The sequence below is a fragment of the Rana temporaria genome, chromosome 4, assembly GCF_905171775.1.
Source record: "Rana temporaria chromosome 4, aRanTem1.1, whole genome shotgun sequence".
Taxonomy (NCBI): domain Eukaryota; kingdom Metazoa; phylum Chordata; class Amphibia; order Anura; family Ranidae; genus Rana; species Rana temporaria.
The window spans coordinates 473985896-474006861 of NC_053492.1; the positions used below are offsets into that span (position 1 = coordinate 473985896).

At 50.1% G+C, this 20966-nt stretch overlaps 1 protein-coding gene across 1 annotated transcript in view; it reads right to left on the reverse strand.

Annotated features, from left to right (window-relative positions):
- Window positions 1-20966, reverse strand: part of DAAM2 (dishevelled associated activator of morphogenesis 2) — a 308732-nt gene that overhangs the window by 161124 nt on the left and 126642 nt on the right. Inside the window, exon 4 of the mRNA XM_040351813.1 lies at window positions 8121-8195. Coding sequence (XP_040207747.1) covers window positions 8121-8195 — 75 coding nt within the window. The remainder of the gene's footprint in view (window positions 1-8120; window positions 8196-20966) is intronic.

Genomic DNA, 20966 nt, shown 5'->3' on the forward strand with positions numbered 1-20966 from the left:
GCGCAGGGCAAAAACGGTGCCCTGCGCCTACGTAAAAAAAGTGCAAATGTTACTGAATCTACCCCAGAGAGAACTCTGTGACATGCCTAGTGACATGTCAGGGATCTACTGTTCCCTGTCATCGGGGACAGTGATCGCTGGCATGTCACTGGTAGCTCCTCCCCCCTAACAGTTAGAATCACTCCCTAGGACACACTTAACCCCTTCAGCGCCACCTAATGGTTAACCCCTTCCCTGCCAATGTCATTTTTACAGTAATTAGTGCATTTTTATAGCACTGATTGCTGTACAGCGCTTCGGCGAACGCGCGTGCGCAGCCCAACAGAAGGGCACACGTGCATGCGCACTAGCGCATGTATAACGCGAGCCCCTTGCTGCCCTAAAAAAAAAGCTGATCAGTTCCACAAGCAAATCGCTGGTTTATCTCTCGGCTTCCTGTGTACCTGTTCCTGCTTCCTGCCTTCTGATTACCTGTTGTGACCCGGATTGGCCTTGACTTACTCTGATCTCCTCCTGGACCTGACCCTTGGCTTGCTTTACGGACTCTGCTTCTTGCCTTCAGTGTTTGACACTCGGCCTGTTCATGGACTTGCCTTCGGCCTGCTTACGGACTTGTCTCCTGTGTGTGACCCTCGGCCTGTTCATGGACTTGCCTCTGGCCTGCTTATGGACTCGTCTCCTGTGTTTGACCCTCGGCCTGTTCATGGACTTGCCTTCGGCCTGCTTACGGACTCGTCTCCTGTGTTTGACCCTCGGCCTGCTTACGGACTTGTCTCCTGTGTGTGACCCTCGGCCTGTTCATGGACTTGCCTTCGGCCTGCTTACGGACTTGTCTCCTGTGTTTGACCCTCGGCCAGCTTACGGACTTGTCTCCTGTGTTTGACCCTCGGCCTGTTCATGGACTTGCTTTCGGCCTGCTTACGGACGTGTCTCCTGTGTTTGACCCTCGGCCTGCTCACGGACTTGTCTCCTGTGTGTGACCCTCAGCCTGTTCATGGACTTGCCTCTGGCCTGCTTACGGACTTGTCTCTTGTGTTTGACCCTCGGCCTGCTCACGGACTTGTCTCCTGTGTGTGACCCTCAGCCTGTTCATGGACTTGCCTCTGGCCTGCTTATGGACTCGTCTCCTGTGTTTGACCCTCGGCCTGCTTACGGACTTGTCTCCTGTGTGTGACCCTCGGCCTGTTCTGGACACTGCCTTCCTGTTACCCCCGTTGGGTCCCAGTACCTGCCAGTTCCTGTACGGCTAGCAGCCTCTCGGCGACCCTCACGCAAGACCTGCCCAACCTGCTGGTGGCTTGCGCCTCTTTGTGCGATTCACCCCCTGTACCATCTCCAGGGGGGTGGAGTGCGCTTGGTCGCAAGAGTGAACGGCTCTATACATCTCGGGGAGAACCTCTCTGACCGGGGGGCACAACCGACCCCCCCAAACGCACTGAATGGTTACGGTAGGAGAAGGGGGTGTGGTCTCACCTATACCGCTGGCGGCACAAATCGCTGAGCAGAGCCCCCCGGTGGCGGGAGATAGAATTGCGTCCATTTGTGCGTTTTCTGTGTTCCTGCTGCAGTTGGATGGGAAGATGCGCTAAAATAAACGATGACTTCCTGAGATCTCCAGATGGAAGGATTGACGTCACGCAAGACGGTCGCAGCAGAAAACAGCGCCGTAAATTAAACATTATGCATTTCCTAAAGGCGGCGTATGAATCATAGAAATATACTGTCTGTTTACTTGGAAAAAAATAAACAGCAGCAGCAGCTGGAGAAAAAAAATAACCCCCCCCCCCCTCCCCCGCAACACTGCGAGGGAACAAATCGCCAAATTTGAACGCGGATAGGAACCTGTCTCCAGATTTTTATTTCATACCGGGAACACTTTGGATATGTTATTATTACTAGTATTGTAGCACCCCTCTGATACCCCAAAGGCAGAATAGCACCTCCAGAGGCCAGGGGGGGTAGCACCCCCCCCTTCAGGGCTGAGTCCCTGGCTAAAATGGGGGAGCGAGAAAGGATAGTGGGCGCCAGTCACTTACCGGTAAAGGAGATGAAGGCCTATCCCAAATATGTATATCCTCCCCCAGCATGCACCAGTGGCCTAAACATCCTGGGCCAGATTCAGGTACCTGCGCTTGTTCTTACGGCGGCGCAGCGTAACGTATTTACGCTACGCCGCCGTAAATTACAGGAGCAAGTGCAGCATTCACAAAGCACTTGCTCCGTAAGTTGCGGCGGCGTAGCGTAAATGGGGCCGGCGTAAGCGCGCGTAATTCGAATGTGGAAGGGGGGCGTGTTTTATGTAAATCTATGATGACCTGACGTGATGCGCCGTCCGTGTACATATCCCAGTGTGCATTGCTCCCAAGTACGCCGCAACGACGTATTGGTTTCGACGTGAACGTAAATGACGTCCAGCCCTATTCGCGAACGACTTGCGTAAACGACGTAAAAAATTCAATTTTCGAAGCGGGACCGACGTCCATACTTAACATTGGCTGCGCCTCCTAATAGCAGGAACAACCTTTACGCCGAAAAAGCCTAACGTAAACGACGTAAATAAATTGCTCCGGCCGTACGTACGTTTGTGAATCGGCGTATCTAGGTAATTTGCATATTCTACGCCGAAAACAACGGAAGCGCCCCCTAGCGGCCAGCGTAGAATTGCACACAATTATACGCCGCCGTATTCAAGTTACGTCGGCGGGGGAAGCCTATTTTTTTTAGCGTATCTGCCTTTGAGAATCGCCGTAATGATACGCCGGCGCAGATTTGAAATTACGGCGGCGTATCTGGAGATACGCCGCCGTAACAGGTACCTGAATCTAGCCCCCTACTGGATTGGCTGAAGAAGGAAACATAAATATTCATATCTTAGTTATGTTTGTGAAACCTCATACTATGACCAGTGACACCTACTGGCGACAGTGACTAATCACAAGCCAACTTTTTTTGATGTCACAATGTAGAGAATACGATTTCCTATCATCTGTGCCCTGTCTTGCCACACAGAGTTAATCCAGCTCTGAGCAATCCTCTTTTTATTGTTCAGTGAAATAAAACAGACTTCCAGATAAAGACCAAAGTCCTTGCTTGAGTGACAGGTTATTTACATATCTCGTGCACTAGCTTGCAGACATGCACAGCTTCTTGTCTATGTATATTCTGATGGCTGTTTACACTGAACTGTGGATCACCCCATATTTTGAAAACATTTAATCAAAACACAGGAAAGACAGCCAATCCTGGGAGAGGAGAGGAGGAGAGGGGAGGGGGATGTGAATTGTGCACGTTACAGAAGCTGTGCATGTCTGCAAGCTAGTGCACGAGATATGTAAATAACCTGTCACTCAAACTCAAAAAAAAAAAAAAAAAACAGGTGAAAAACTATACAGCCCAGCCATAAACGTATTTGACAAAGTAGCCCCTATATTTATTATACAGTATATTAACACTGTTACATTGTTTTTGCTGCCGTTTCAGGGAATGCTCTGTGTAAACTTGAGGTCTATGCACCTCAACTCGCTTTAAAGTCGGACCAAAGTAGTGGAGGGGCTACTTTGAAGTCGGTGCGACTTGACGTCGCACAGATATGAATGGTACTCATTGGAAATCATAGGGTACGACTGGTCCCAAGTCGCAGAAATGTGAAATGGGCCTTACTGGGAAAATACCGGGGGTTAGGGCTGCAGCTTAATGCCATAACCTCTGTATTATCCCCCCCCCCCCCCCCCCCCCCCAGGCACCAGTCTTTCTGATAAACGTGGCCCGAGCAGCGCATTCACATTCTCGGGCTTACCTGTCTGATCGGGAAGCCCCAAGAACCGATCCGGCACTGGCGAAGGCTGGGCACAGAGATGAGAGAAAGAAAGATGGCCACCGCTTGTCTCTATGGTCTAGGAGGACCGGAGCGGTGTCATGATGTCACTTCTGGTTCTGACCCATGTAAACCAAATTTTTTTTTTTTAAAGCAAAAGATCACATTTGATTTTTTGCTTTTAAGGGTGGAGGAGAGATTTGGGGTCTTTTAGACCGAAGATCTCTCTATAAAGAGGACCTGTTGTTATTGCAAGGAATGTGTACATTCCCTGCGATAGCCATAAAAAATTGTTAAACATTTTTTTTTTAAAGAGACAGTGTTAAAATTGTAAAAATGTCACAAAAATATATTTTTTTAAAGGGCCCCCGTCCCCTCATTTTAGCGTGCAGTGGTGAACGCACTGACATCTCCACTGGTGGACATCGAGTTCCCGAGGGCATGGTCACGGAGCTCGCGACAGGGTCGCGTGCGTGCCGCCAGCGGCGTGTGCGCGACCACACGGCTCGCAAATTAAAGGGGACGCATCAGGGGCGGACTGACAACTCATGGGGCCCCCGGGCAATAGAAGATTATGGGGCCCCTGGGCTTGCAAATGCCCACCACGCCAGGAGGCAGTGCAGAGGCGGGGCAGCTAAAATCTCGGGATTTTCACATCAAAAGCATGTCGGTTTCAGACACATCAGGGACAGATGTAAAAAAAAAAAAAATTTTTTACATACTGTCCCTGGTTTTACTGAGCCTGGCAACCCTGATGGGGCCTCTTAGTGGCATGGGGCCCTAAGGCCGTGCCCGAGTGCCTCAATGGTCAGTCTGCCCCTGGGACGTATAGATACGCCCATTTGCGCAGCCGTGCCATTCTGTCAACGTATAAGTTCGTGCGGCGGTCGGGAAGCGGTTGAAGAACCATTTTAGTCTCTAGGCCAGCGATGGCGAACCTCGGCACCCCAGATGTTTTGGAACTACATTTACCATGATGCTCAACTACAATGCAGAGTGCAGGAGCATCATGGGAAATGTAGTTCCAAACCATCTGGGGTGCCAAGGTTCGCCATCACTGCTCTAGGGCCTCTGCTAAAAAAAAAAATCTATTATCTTTGGGGGTCCTAAGTAATTGTGTAGCACAAAATATGGATTTTTACTTGTAAACAACAAGTTTCAGAAAAGTCCGGGGGCCAGATTCTGAAAGGACTTAAGACGGCGCAGCGCCATGTACGCCGTCGTAAGTCCTAATCCGACCCGTCGTATCTATGCGCCTCATTCTTAGAATCAGTTAGGCATAGATATCCATTAGATCCGACAGGCGTAAGTCTCTTACGCCGTCGGATCGTAACTGCATTTTTCCGCTGACCGCTAGGGGCGTGTACGCTGATTTACGCGTCAAAATATGTAAATCAGCTAGATACGCGAATTCACAAACGTACGCCCGACCGACGCAGTAAAGTTACGACGTTTACGTTAAGCTTTACCCGGCGTATAGTTGCCCCTGCTATATGAGGCATAAGTGCGGCGTACGCAATGTTAAGTATGGCCGTCGTTCCCGCGTCGAAATTTGAAAAAGTTACGTCGTTTGCGTAAGTCGTCCGTGAACGGGGCTGGACGTCATTTACGTTCACGTCGAAAACCAATGACGTCCTTGCGGCGTACTTTAGAGCAATGCACACTGGGAAATTCCACGGACGGCGCATGCGCCGTTCTGGAAAAACGGCAATCACGTCGGGTCACAGTAGATTTACATAAAACACGCCCCCTTGATCCAAATTTGAATTGGGCGTGCTTACGCCGGCCGATTTACGCTACGCCGCCGCAACTTACGGAGCAAGTGCTTTGAGAATACAGCACTTGCCTGCCTAAGTTGCGAAGGCGTAACGTAAATCAGATACGTTACGCCCGCACAAAATTGCGCGGATGTACGAGAATCTGGCCCCCGGAACTTCAAGTGGACATTCACATTGTTACATTGTATCAATGTGCAGTAAAGCATCTCGTCTATACATTATCGCATCTCTAATGGAGGAGAAAAGAATGAAACAAAATTTCTGTCTAATGGGATGCAGTTGAGTACATGACTTCCCTTATACCCCTCCCCCCCCCCCCAATCTCCTGTTATCGGGGTGATCTTCCCATACAACGTCTCCTCTAGTGGTGCTGCGGAAGGGTAAATGGCGGCTCACCGGGGACCGCGCACTCGGTGATGGATGAGGAATTTTTATTTATTAGCGGCCAGATGAAAGAATAACCATTTGTTCCAGTTCAATGCTCATTCATTATAATCTGCGGAATAAAGTGACGTCCGACAACACAATACCACCATAAATCAGCGGACTAAGAAAACATCGACTTGACCCTTCCCGGTGATATTCGGCCAATACAAACCCTCCTACAACATCCTCCTCAAAGCCAAAAACCCGGCAAGGCGTTAAATACACTTATATACATGTATAAAGGAATAGAATACAAAAGAATGGAATAGAAAAGTAATAGAAAATAAAAGAATAAAAGAGAAAGAATAGAATAGAAAACATTTGAATAGAAAAGAATAGAATAAAAAAAAGTAGAATAGAATACAAGAGAAGGAATATCACCATCTTCTGAAATTCTAATTTAGAATATACCGTATTTACTCGAGTATAAGCCGAGTTTTTCAGCACATTTTTTTGGTGCTGAAAATGCCCCCCTCGGCCAGGGCTGGACTGGGACAAAAATTTGGCCCTGGACTTCATCCAGACTGGCCCACTTTGACAGGTCTCTCCCATGGTGGCCGGGCAACTCCCACCCCCCCCCCCCCCCCAGCCACCCAAGCCCCCTCTCCCCCTTCACTAGCCACTAGCCGTTCTACTTTTATTAGAGTAGAGCGGCTGGTACTGGTACTCTATATGCAGTACCAGTGGGGAAGCTAGACATTATTTCACCCGGGGCAAAGAATCAGTTCGGTGCCCCCCCCCCTTATGGGACAAGATTAGGCGGAAGTGAGAAACTCCCAGGCCATAGCTGTTGAGTCAGCTTTCTGTCCCCTCCTCCATTCTCCTCTGTCGTCCCCCCTGCTCCTCTGGTCCCCCCAGGTGAGCGCTGCGGGAAGGGAGAGACAGAGGAGCGGAGGGGGGCGGCAGTCCGCTGTCACTGAAGCCGTCCCACTGAGCCATCGGCCCACCGGGAACCTCCCTGTAGTCCCAATGGCCAGTCCATCCCTGCCCTCAGCTTATACTCGAGTCACCTTTTTGCGCCTGATCTCCCGGACTTTGGGGACCCGGTACCGGCCGGCCGTAGGTCCCCTGGACCCCAAACTTGGCACACATATAGACCCACTCTTCCTCTATAAGTGTGCAAAGTTTGCTGTCTGGGGGGCTGTGGAGCACTGATATTTCAAAGCCGGTCACCCCTTCCATAGACTCTTATGTTAAACGCAAGTCTAGTCATGGGCACAGTGAGGCATGGACACAGTGAGGCATGGGCACAGTGAGGCATGGACACAGTGAGGCATGGGCACAGTGAGGCGTGAGGCACAGTGAGACAAAGCGAGGCAAAGTGAGGCATGCACATGGACACCCTAGGCTTATACTCGAGTCAATACGTTTTCCCATTTATTTGTGGTAAAATTACCGTATTTATTGTGGTATAGCACGCTCCCGCGTATAGCGCGCACCCCTAAAGTTGGCCAGAAATTCCTGTGGAAAAAAGGGTCCAGCGTCCGTCTGCGGCTTCGGGTGTCCTCTTCGTCGGGTCCGGCGTCCTTCTGTGGCGTCCTCCTCGCTCGTTTCCCGCGCCGAGTTTGAATACTGCGCCGGCATATACCGAGCGCAGTACACTCGGGCAGGCTCGGCTACTGTCGCGCTCACGTCCTGTACGTCCAGGACGTGAGCGCGGGAGGAGCCGAGACTGCCCGACTATACACGAGTGTACTGCGCTCGGTATATGCCGGCGCAGTATTCAAACTCGGCGCGGGAAAGCGGGTATCGGCGTATATCGCGCACCTACAATTTTGCCCTGATTTTCAGGGCAAAAAAGTGCGCGGTATACGCCGATAAATACGGTAGATGCCTCGGCTTATTTTCAGGTCGGCTTATACTCGAGTATATAATACGGTAATAGAACTACGGTAGCTATTCTTCACAATAAATTGGGATCAATTTGATACTTTCGATTAGAATCCATTGGAAAAAATTGAATCAGGTCAAAAAACGAATAAACTAAACAAAAATTAGTAACTTAACGAATCGATCCGAAATGTTTTTTTTGTTCTGCACATGTCTACAATTCAATAAATAAATGAATAAATATATAAATAAATGAGATGATAGTCACTTACAGCTGCCATGGAGTTGATTCGGTCGATGTAATAGTCCGGCCAGCTGGTCGCCAGTTTGTTTGGATCTTCTTGTTCCTACAAAAAAAAAAATACACAAGGTGAGAGGCAAAAAGTCCAAAGAAAGGGGCAGACAGAGGCAAAGAAGCAAATATTTCAAATATGGTGTGATGGTGCAGCTTCCGTCAGTGGTGATGGTTTATCTAAAGTCCGCAAGTTACTCCCAGCATAACAGTATTAAATATCAGAGCGCTGGAGTTAGTTATGTCTCTAAAACAGTTAGAGGGTTTGTTTTATAGTTAGAGGGTTAGAGTTAGAGGATTAGGGTTAGGGGGTCTGGGTTACAGGGTTAAAGGTAGAAGGTTAGGGTTAGAGGTTCAGATTTAGAGATAGAGGGTTAGAGCTAGAAGGTTAGAGTTAGAGGGTTAGAGCTAGAAGGTTAGGGTTAGGGTTTGAGTTAGAAGATTAGAGCTAGAAGGTTAGGGTTAGGGTTAGAGTTAGAAGATTAGAGCTAGAAGGTTAGGGTTAGGGTTTGAGTTAGAAGATTAGAGCTAGAAGGTTAGGGTTAGGGTTTGAGTTAGAGGGTTAGAGCTAGAAGGTTAGGGTTTGAGTTAGAGGGTTAGAGCTAGAAGGTTAGAGTTAGAGGGTCAGGGTTAGAGTTAGAGATAGAGGGTTAGAGCTAGAAGGTTAGAGTTAGAGGGTTAGAGTTAGAGAGTTAGGGTTTGATTAGAGGGTTAGAGCTAGAAGGTTAGGATTAGAGGGTAAGAGTTAGAGGGTTAAGGCTGATGCACACAGGGCGTTTAGCCGCGTTTTTACATTAGCGTTTTTGCACGTTTTCCGGTGTTAGCATTTTTGCAAGTTTTTTATTGAAAACACTCTCTATAATGCTAAAACGCCTAAAAACGTCCAACGTGGTTAAACGCCGCTAAACGCAGTTTATGTGTGCATGGACACATAGGCTAACATGGAGGGTCTTTTAGAGGCAGTTAAAAAAAATCAAATACCCCTAACAGCAGCTGTAAAAACGTCCTGTGTACATGAGCCCTTAGAGTTAGAGGTTTAGGGTTAAAGTTAGAGGGTCAAGGTTAGAGTTAGAGGGTTAGAGTTAGAGGGTTAGAGTTAGAAGGTTAGGGTTAGAGTTGAAGGGTTAGAGCTAGAGGATTAGGTTTAGAAGGTTAGGGTTAGACTTTGAGGGTTATAATTAGAGGGTTAGGAGTTAGAGTTAGAGGGTTAGAGTTAGAAGGTTAGGGTTAGAGTTAGAGGGTAAGAGTTAGAGGGTAAGAGTTAGAGGGTTAGAGTTAGAAGGTTAGGGTTAGAGTTAGAGGGTTAGAGTTAGAGGGTTAGAGTTAGAGGGTTAGAGTTAGAGGGTTAGGATTAGCATGATTTTCTCTAGTTTGTAAAAGGTTAACTGGGATCCGAGCAAAGTTGAGCAGAGCCAATCTGAGCCGTTCAGAAATGCTTGGAAATACTCTAAAATACTCAATTTCCGGGTGTTTCCGAGCCTTTCCTATGGTTTCCGAGGCCCCGGGCCTTTCTGAGGCTCTCCAACGCCCCCACCTCTGGCCACATGCGGTATTGCATGCCATTGAAGTCAATGCGGAACTAATTATTTTTTGTTTCCATTGACTTCTATGGGGAAACTCGCTTTGATATGCGAGTGCTTTGGATTACAAGCATTCTCCTGGAACGGATTATCCTCGTAATCCGAGGTTCCACTGTATCCTGAAATTAAGTTCCAAAACTCCTGACTTGTGGACGGCCTTCCCAGAAGACTGGGGCCGCCATTAAAGTTCGTGCGCGTGGTAAAGGCAGGCGTCCCAATACTTTTGACAATATAGTGTAAATGTGAAGGTTCACTTTAAATAGGAAGCATTTTTAGGGTTAAAAGTTAGCGCGCCCCCCCCACATCCCCATAAATTGACCTTTTATTGGTCGGGAGATATGATGAAATCTCGGAAACAGAACCTTGTCTGCGAGTAAAGCTGCGAGACGCCAAGCGCCGTATAACCGTCAAGGTCCCTTTCACGCGTCTTGTTAACCGGAGAGGCCCGGGGATTAGGACGGCCGAGCCGCAGAGATCCTGGAGAAGACATTTGCTCGCCCCGGAGCGGTTCGATTACATCGTTACCTATTAGCGCGCCGTATTTGTTAAGTGCGCCGCTGGATCACTACGTCTAAGGTTTCAGCCGCTCTCGCTCGTCACCTATTCTGCGTTTATCCTCCGTACCGTTCCTTCCAGCCGGTGGTTTTGTCATTAGGCATTATCCCCACATCCTACGCTGCCCTAAAGGCGGAAAAAAAAAACTTTTTTTTTTTTTTTTCGAAGGCACCTCGTTTTTTTTTTTTTTTTACGTGAAACCGCAAGAATGCGCGTGCGAATGGAGCCAGGCCTCGTCCAGTTACAGATAATGGAAATGTATTGCAGGATAATGAAGTCATTTAGCGGTTTGAAATGTACGGGTTGCTGCCAGAGCAGACGGACGCATCCATGCTTTATTGATGGGGGAGGCGGGGCCTGACTCGGCGGCGGTGCGCTCTACTAGACGGGAGACGCCAAGCTTCTGTAGAGGGACGTATAACAAATCCTTAGAATGGTTCGCATTAAGGGGTTTGTCCAGCCAAAATGTTTTATATTTAGTCTTAGATGGAGCGGGGGGGGGGGGGGGGGTAGAACCCCTGGCAGGTTTTTACTACTATCTGGGGCTCTGTAGAGGGCAGTACTAACGAAGGCGGCGTCCAGGGCTCAGTGGTATGTAATGCACAGTGCAAGGGTCAGTAGTAACTAATGCAGAGTTCAGGGGTCAGTGGTGATTAACAAAGAGTGCAGGGGTCAGTAGTAAGTAAAGCATTGTGCAGGGGGTCAGAGATAAGTATTGCAGAGTGCAGGGGTCAGTAGTAACTAACGCAGAGTTTGGGTGTCAGTGGTGAGTCACACAAAATACCGGAGTCTGTAGTAAGTAACACAGAGTTCAGAGGTAAGTAGTAATGCAGAGTGCCCCATCATTGGTGTCAGTGGGGGGAATAGTGCCCCATCCTTGGTGTCAGTGGGAGGAATAGTGCCCCATCATTGGTGTCAGTGGGAGGAATAGTGTCCCATCATTGGTGTCAGTGGGAGGAATAGTGCCCCATCATTGGTGTCAGTGGGAGGAATAGTGTCCCATCATTGGTGTCAGTGGGAGGAATAGTGTCCCATCATTGGTGTCAGTGGGAGGAATAGTGTCCCATCATTGGTGTCAGTGGGAGGAATAGTGTCCCATCATTGGTGTCAGTGGGAGGAATAGTGTCCCATCATTGGTGTCAGTAGGAGGAATAGTGTCCCATCATTGGTGTCAGTGGAGGAATAGTGTCCCATCATTGGTGTCAGTGGGAGGAATAGTGTCCCATCATTGGTGTCAGTGGGAGGAATAGTGCCCCATCATTGGTGTCAGTGGGAGGAATAGTGTCCCATCATTGGTGTCAGTGGGAGGAATAGTGCCCCATCATTGGTGTCAGTGGGAGGAATAGTGTCCCATCATTGGTGTCAGTGGGAGGAATAGTGTCCCATCATTGGTGTCAGTGGGAGGAATAGTGTCCCATCATTGGTGTCAGTGGAGGAATAGTGTCCCATCATTGGTGTCAGTGGGAGGAATAGTGTCCCATCATTGGTGTCAGTGGGAGGAATAGTGTCCCATCATTGGTGTCAGTGGAGGAATAGTGTCCCATCATTGGTATCAGTGGGTGGAATAGTGTCCCATCATTGGTATCAGTGGGAGGAATAGTGTCCCATCATTGGTGTCAGTGGAGGAATAGTGCGAAATCAGTGGAAGAAAACACACAGCTCTACTCGTATTATTACAAGAGAGACTTGTTGATTTTTAAACAAAAACACCCAAAAAAGTTTCACTCTGTCCTTCCAAGAGGAATCCCAGCGACACCCGACACCCCCTCGCTGGCTACGCCCACCTGCGCTCCTTGGCCCGCGCGCTCGCGCTCTCTGCCCGGGTTCTTGTGAACAAGCATGTTGCCTGGTTACATGAAGAGAACAGAAGAGAACGAGGTCACGTGTCGGAGTGCGAAAACACATGTCGGCTCTTCCCATAAACCGCCCAAAACGGAAAGTGAATAAAAAAACATCGTAAAAATCCTGGAAAAGGAGAAAAGCCCCGCCCCCCCTCCGCTTACAACCGTAACGCAGCGACGCCACGGGGAAAATATTCTCCTTTCTTAAACGTTTGGTTTAGAGAACGCGAGCAACTGAAACGTCATTGATGCCCTTATATATTTTATTTAGACATACACTATATTACCAAAAGTATTGGGACGCCCGCCTTTACACGCACGTGAACTTTAATGGCGTCCCAGTCTTAGTCCGTAGGGTTCAATATCGAGTTGGCCCCTCCCCTTCGCAGCTATTCATACAACACTGTACGCAAATTAAATTTTTATCTTTTTTCCCACAAATAGAGATTTCTTTTGGTGGTATTTGATCACCTCTGCGGTTTTTTTTTTTTTGTTAAAAAAAAAAAAAATTCTACATTTTTCTTTTAAATATTTTTTTTTATATTTTGCAAATGGGTAATTTTTCTCCTTCATTGATGTACGCTGATGAGGCTGCACTGATGGGCACCGATGGGCTGCACTAATGGACACCGATAAGGCGGCACTGGTGGTCACTGATGGGCGGCACTGGTGGGCACTGATGGGCACCTATGGGCTGCACTGATGGGCACCGATAAGGCGGCACTGGTGGTCACTGATGAGCTACACTGATGGGCACCGATGGGCTGCACTGATGGACACCGATAAGGCGGCACTGGTAGTCACTGATGGGCAGCACTGGTGGGCACTGATGGGCTGCACTGATGGGCACCTATGGGCTGCACTGATAAGGCAGCACTGGTGAGCACTGATAGGCGGCACTGATGGGCGACACTGGTGGGCACTGAGAGGTGGCACTGGTGGGCACTGAGAAATGGCACTAAAACGAGGCATTGTTAGGTGGCACTGATAGCTGGCAGTGATGGGCACTGATGGGTGGTAGTGATGGGCACTGATTGGTGGCAGTAATGGGCACTGATGGGTGGCAGTAATGGGTACTGGTAGACAGCACTGCTAGGTGGCACTGATGAGGCACTGATTGACGCCACGGGTGGGCATTGATAGGTGGCACTCATGGGCATTGATGATGGCACTGTGGGGCACTTGCAGGTGGCACTGGCAGGGGGTACTGACGGCACAGAGGAGGCAGATCGGCTTTTTTTTCTCCTCACGCTGTCAGTGCGAGGGGAAAAAAAACCCCCCGATTAGCGGCTTTTGTTTACATCACGTGATCAGCTGTCATTGGCTGACAGCTGATCACGTGGTAAGGGGCCGGGACTGGCCCCTTACTCGGATCTGTGATCACAGGGGGCGGCACGGGGAGCGGGCACGAAGGGAAGGAACACCTATTGACGTCCTCCCGGCATTTGGGGTCCGTGCTGTCGCCGTCATTCGGCTATAGCGCGGGCGCCAAGTGGTTAAACTGGGATAGTTGGCAAGTATGAGGCTGCTGCTTTTGGGCCCCACAACAATGACAGGGCCCAGGGCAGCTTCCCCTTTTGCCCTGCCCTGCCTTAAAGACGGCCCTGGTTGTCATAGCTCACATTGTATCGTTGCTGCTACTGACCTCACTCACGAGCGCAGCATGGTTTTCCATTTTTTCTGTTCAAGCTTCAAAACGCTGAGGTGTGAATGGGACCCGAGTAGGGTGACCACGTGTCCCGGATTGCCCGGGACAGTCCCGCATTCTGCAGGTCTGTCCCGGGCACCTTCACACTGGGACAATACAGTGTCCCGGAATGTAACTGACACAGGTCTTAGCATGAACCCCTCAGAGCTTAAGATGTGACCCCCCCAAATAGTGAAGAACTACAGGTCCCAGCAATGATCTGTGAAATCTATGGGGTCACACCCGGGTTCATGCTGGGTGTTTCAAATTTGGGGGGGTCATATCTTTAGATATCAGGGGTTCATGCTGGGATTGGTAGTCCTTTACTTTGGGGGTGTGACCTCCCCGAAGTTAAGGACTACAGGTCCCAGCATTACCCCCCCCCCCTAGAGTTGAAGATGCGAGACCCCCCGCCCCCCCAAATAGTGAAGAACTACAGGTCCCAGCATAAACCTGAGAAATCTATGGGATCGCACCCTTAGATCTCAGGGGTTCATGCTGGGTGTTGTAGTCTTTAAAATTTGGGGGGGGGTCACATCTTTAGATATTAGGGGCCAGATACACATACAATTACGTTGCTCCTGGGCAGCGTAACGTATGTGATTTACGTTACACCGCCGCAGGTTTACAGCGTTAGTGCCTGATTCTCAGAACACTTACCTGTAAACTTGCGACGGGGGTATCGTAAAAGCGCTCGGCGCAAGCCCGCCCAATACAAATGCGAGCGTACTGCGCATGCTCCGTCGGATAAATTACCCGACGTGCATTGCGCTAAATGACGTCATTTGCTTAGACGTTAACGTAAACGGCGTCCAGCGCCATTCACGGACGTCTTACGCAAACGACGTCGATTTTTTACATTTCGACGCGGGAACGACGGCCATACTTAACATTGGCTGCGCCTCATAGACCCCAGGGGCAACTTTACGCGTCGCAAAGGCTACGGAAAAAACTTCGTAAATTCTCTGCGTCGAGCACGCGTACGTTCGGGAATCGTCGTAATTTGCTAATTTACATAAGCGACGGGGAAAACGAAGTCGGCGACACCTAGCGGCGGGAAAAAAATTGCATTTAAGATCTGACAGCGTAAGAGCCTTACGCCTGTCGGATCTAATGGGTATCTATGCGTAACTGATTCTAAGAATCAGTCGCATAGATAGGCCGGGGCCAGATTAGGACTTACGACGGCGCAAATGGTGTTTGCGCGTCGTAACGCCTTTGAGAATCTGGGCCTAGGAGTTCATGCTGGGACTTGTAGTCCTTCACTTTTGGGGGGATGTGACCTCCAAACGTGAAGGACTACATGTCCCACCATGAACCCCTCAGAGCTGAATATGTGACCCCCCCCCTACCACCACCAGTGAAGAACTACAGGTCCCAGGATGAACCAGTGAAATCTATGGGGTCAGGTATATGAACGGGGGGGGGGGGGGGTGGGGGGGTTGGTGTTTAGAAATGTGGTCACCCTAGACCTGAGTCATTACGCAGGCTATTATGACGATGCATTTATTTTCACGTAGCGCCCCCCGCTAACATGCCAGTGAAGCGCGCTGACTTGGCTGGATGGGGTTAATCAATGAGGAATTTTTCGGGATACTCCCCGGAGACGGCATTTTAATGAACCCTTAGTATGTGGTCAATGATGGTTGTGTTGGCATGAGCCGGACTCTGCGAGTCCCAGATTCCAGTCTGCGGTCCTCGGACTGACCTCTTCCATCCTGACTGCTCCGCTCAGCCCCATGTGACCCCGAACCTTGGGTGTACCCCGCTGTTTAGTTTTCCTGTGGGGGGGGGGGGTGCTCGGCCCCAGTGACCAAGACCCCCCCCCTGGGGTCACTGAAGGACAATCATGTCCAACAATCCGGGAATCGGGAAATGTTACACAAACACTCCGTCCTCGGCATCGCAACTACGCCTCGGCTTTGTGGAAAAGGAAACTCATTACCAAGGAACGTCGGTCTAATTAAGAAGCAGGATATTGTCGAAGACGGAGCGACCCTTCCAAAGCTGCCAGATGTCACCCATTTCCAATCTTTCTTTTTTTTCCCTGGCTTCCAAGTTTGGTCAAGTGCATTAAGGAGACCCTACGAGACCCTTTCCCAGGGGCAATGGTGTCCACCAGTGGCGGTTCGTCCATAGAGGGCGCTGGAGCGCCGCCCCCTCTGGCTCCGCACCGCCACTGGGGTAGATTCAGTAAGATTTGCGCCGTTTTTACGTAGGTGCAGGGCACCGTTTTTGCCCAGCGCCCCCGCAAATTTACTGCGCTACCCACGATTCACGGAGCAGTAGCTCCGTAAATTGCGTGTGCGCTCTTTAAAATTGCCCGGCGTAAGCGCGCACAATTTAACCACTTAAGCCCCGGACCAATATGCAGCCTAAAGACCCAAGGGGTTTTTACAGTTCGGGACTGCGTCGCTTTAACAGACAATTGCGCGGTCGTGCGACGTGGCTCCCAAACAAAATTGGCGTCCTTTTTTCCCCACAAATAGAGCTTTCTTTTGGTGGTATTTGATCACATCTGCGGTTTTTAGTTTTTGCGCTATAAACAAAAATAGAGCGACAATTTTGAAAAAAAAGCAATATTTTTTACTTTTTGCTGTAATAAATATCCCCCAAAAACATATATAAAAACATTTTTTTTCCTCAGTTTAGGCCGATACGTATTCTTCTACCTATTTTTAGTAAAAAAAATCGCAATAAGCGTTTATCGATTGGTTTGCGCAAAATTTATAGTGTTTACAAAATAGGGGATAGTTTTATTGCATTTTTATTTTTTATTTTTTTTTTACTACTAATGGCGGCGATCAGCAATTTTTTTCGTGACTGCGACATTATGGCGGACACTTCGGACAATTTTGACACATTTTTGGGACCATTGTCATTTTCACAGCAAAAAATGCATTTAAATTGCATTCTTTATTGTGAAAATGACAGTTGCAGTTTGGGAGTTAACCACAGGTGGCGCTGTAGGAGTTAGGGTGCACCTAGTATGTGTTTACAACTGTTTGGGGGTGTGGCTGTAGGAATGACGTCATCGATCGTGTCTTCCCTATAAAGGGAATGACGCGATCGATGCGCCGCCATAGTGAAGGACGGGGAAGCCGTGTTTACACACGGCTCTCCTCGTTCTTCAGCTCCGGGGAGCGATCGCGACGGAGCGGCTATAAACAAATAGCCGCGCCGTGGTCCCGGATCGCTCCCCGAGCGGACCCGACCTCCGCATGTAGCGGGGGGGGTCCCGATCGGACCCCCCACCCGCTAATAGGCGAGGACGTACGTGTACGCCCATGTGCCTGTACGTGCCATATTGTGGACGTATATGTACATGCGGGGGTCGGGAAGTGGTTAAATGATCCCGTAGGGGGCGGGAATCATTTAAATTAGGCGCGTTCCCGCGGCAATCGTAGAGCGCACGCTCCGTCGGGAAACTTTCCCGACGTGCATTGCGGCAAATGACGTCGCAAGGACGTCATTCGCTTCAAAGTGAACGTGAATGGCGTCCAGCGCCATTCACGAATCACTTACGCAAACCACGTAAAATTCAAATTTCGCGACGCGGGAACGACGGGTATACGTAACATTGGCTGCCCCTGCTAATAGCAGGGGCAGCCTTACGCGAAAACCGCCGTACGCAAACGACGTAAACTGCGTACGCAGGGCTCGCGTAACGTTGTGAATCGGCGTTAGTATGCAATTTGCATACTATACGCTGAGCACAACGGGAACGCCACCTAGCGGCCATCGTAAGAATGCAGCCTAAGAAATGCGGGCATAAGAGCCTTATGCCGCGCATATTTTAGGCTGCAGTAGGCGTAACGAGGTTCCTGAATCAGGAGCATTCGTTACGCCGGGGCAAGTAAGCAATTGCGCTGTGTAACTATGGTTACACAGGCGCAATTGCTTCTTGAATCCAGGCCACTGAGTCTAATAACATAGATTCATGCATTGCACGAATCTATGTTATTGTCGCCGCTACCGCTGGTCTATTCAGAGATGGCCGGACATTGAGCACCGACCATCTGAATAACGGCAGCTGGTTGGCTGTACGGAAGTGCCTATCAGAGCCAGCGGCTCTGATCAGCTTTCCGAGTACAGCCCTTGGGTCCCCGGAAGCTTATCCTCGAAACGCACTAGGGAATGCGTTCCTTGGATAAGACTGACAGGCGTCTCAGCCAATCAGGTTGGCCGGTTCTGGCTACCGGTAACCTGATTGGCTGAAGCGTCATCGAGGGCGGGAGAAGACATCGAGGGTCGAGGACGTGGATGGCTGACTCCAGTAAAGGTAAGTGCCGGGCGGGGGGGGGGGGAAGGGGCATTTTTCAGGGCACAGCGGCGACAAAGGGCACAGTGACATCAATGGGCACAGTGGCGACAATAGGCACAATGGGGACAATTGGCACAGCGGCATGAATGGGCACAGTGGGACAATTCAAGGGCACAGTGAAATCAATGGGAACAGTGGCGACAATGGGCACAGTGGCCACAATTAAAGGGCACAGTGGTGACAATTGGCACAGTGGCGACAATTAATGGCACAGTGGCTGTTTGATGGAATGGCACAGTGGCTGCGTTTGATGGCATGGCACAGTGGTGACAATTGATGGCACAGTGGCTGCGTTTGATGGCATGGCACAGTGGCTGCGTTTAATAGCATGGCACAGTGGTGCGAATTGATGGCACAGTGGCTGCGTTTGATGGCATGGCATAGTGACTGCATTTGATGGCATGGAACAGTGGTGCGAATCGATGGCACAGTGGCTGCGTTTGATGGCATGGCACAGTGGTGACAATTGATGGCACAGTGGCTGCGTTTGATGGCATGGCACAGTGGTGACAATTGATGGCACAGTGGCTGCATTTGGTGGGCAATTTTTTTTTTCCATTTGCGCCCCCCCACAAATTGTGAGCACCAGCCGCCACTGGTGTCCATTTATGATCAACGATGGACTGCTCCGTCAGCGGCTGACGGCTATGAGTTGCAACCACATCCACTAGATTCATGTCTACGGGGCGCTTTGGTTGGACAGGCGGCATTGCCTGCTGAAGGGTCCATGCCATACTTTTTTTGCCGAACTGTGATGCAAAGCGTTTGCGCTTGCACGTCACAGATAGGGTAGCTCAACCTGCAAGAAATGCGGGGAAAGAAGTCCCAGACCCTTTATGAAATAGCGCCGCACTGAATCGCCTAGTGCTGTGCCAACATGAAAAATTGCACTGCGGTTAACAATGCGTGGGAGTGACATTAAGAATTAATGGCACCTCCCACTCAGCTGCTAAAGTGGCGGTCGGTATTGCGCACCATTTTGCGAACGTTCCACCCCTGCACATGTGAACCTAGCCATAGTACCTAGTTTGCAGCCCCGTCCACCAGCCATTTTCCCCAGGGTGGGGAATGCAGCAGGATAAGTGAGACTCCGTGTTGCATCGGGGAAGTCCCGAGGAAATAAATGTAACTGGTCCTGCCATTCTTAGAGCTCAAACACATGTTTTTGATGGACTGAGGAGAAATTACAGCTTCTAAAGGATCTTTTAGCAGTTCAGCCGTTGTGTAATGTATTCCTAGTGATGGCTGTCAGGCGATATATTGTGGATTACACACCGGGGACCCATGTGGTTTCCTTATCTGTAATGTTAGGTGTTCCAAAGATGTAAAAGTCACTAATGGACTTGCAGAGTACAGAGGTGAGTTGTGGATGGGGTGGGGTGGGGTTTGTGAATGAGGGGGTACAGAGGTGAGTCATGGACGGGGGGGAAGGGGTGAGTTGTGGATGGGGGGGTGCAGTGGTGAGTTATGGACAGAGGCTGCAGAGGTGAGTTGTGGATGGGGGGGGGGTGAAGAGATAAGTTATGGACAGAGAGTGCAGAGGTAAGTTATGGCTGGAGAGTGTAGAGCTGACTTATGGGTGCAGAGGTGAGTTATGGATGGAGTTTGCAGATGTGAGTTGTGGATGGGGGGTGGAGAGGTGATTTGTGCATAGGGGGTGGACAGGTGAGTTGTGGATGGTGGAGTGCAGTAGTGAGTTGTGAGTGGGGGGCACATAAGTGAGTTGTGGATGGGGGGCACCGAGCTGAGTTGTGGACGGGGGGGGGCACAGAGGTGAGTTGTAGACAGAGTTTGCAGATGTGAGTTGTGGATGTGTGGGTGCAGAGGTGAGTTGTGGGTGGGGGGGTAGAGGTGATCTGTGGGTGAGGGGTGCAGAAGTGAGTTGGGGATGGGGGACACAGAAGTGAGTTGTGGATGGGGGGTGCAGCGGTGAGTTGTAGATGGGGGTGCAGAAGTAAATTGTGGATGGGGGGCACAGAGGTGAGTTGTGGATGGGGGGGGGGGGGTGCAGAGATGATTTATGGACGTGGGCAGAGGTGAAATGTGGATTGGGGGGTGCAGAGGTAAGTTGTCAATGAGGGGGTGCAGAGGTGAGTTATGGACGGGGGGATGCTGAGGTGAGTTGTGGATGGGGAGTGCAGAGGTAAGTTGTGGATGAGGGGGATGTAGAGATGAGTTGTGGACGGGGTGCAGAAGTGAGTTGTGGATAGGGTAGTGCAGAAGTGAGTTGTGGATGGGGGACGCAGAAGTGAGTTGTAGACAGAGTTTGCAGATGGGAGTTGTGGATGCAGAGGTGAGTTGTGGACAGGGGTGCAGAAGTGAGTTGTGGATAGGGCGGTGCAGAAGTGAGTTGTGGATGGGGGGCACAGAGGTGAGTTGTGGATGGGGGGCACAGAGGTAAATTGTGGATGGGGGGTGCAAAGATGATTTATGGACATGGGCAGAGGTGAAATGTGGATTGGGGGTTGCAGAGGTAAGTTGTCAATCAGGGGGTGCAGAGGTGAGTTATGGACAGGGGGATGCTAAAGTAAGTTGTAGATGGGGAGTGCAGAGGTGAGTTGTGGATGAGGGGGAGCAGAGGTGAGTTGTGGATAGGGCGGTGCAGAAGTGAGTTGTGGATGGGGGACGCAGAAGTGAGTTGTAGACAGAGTTTGCAGATGGGAGTTGTGGATGCAGAGGTGAGTTGTGGACGGGGTGCAGAAGTGAGTAGTGGACGGGGGTGCAGAAGTGAGTTGTGGATGGAGGCACAGAGGGGAGTTGTGGACGAGGGTGCAGAAGTGAGTTGTGGATGGGGGACGCAGAAGTGAGTTGTAGACAGAGTTGTGGATGCAGAGGGGAG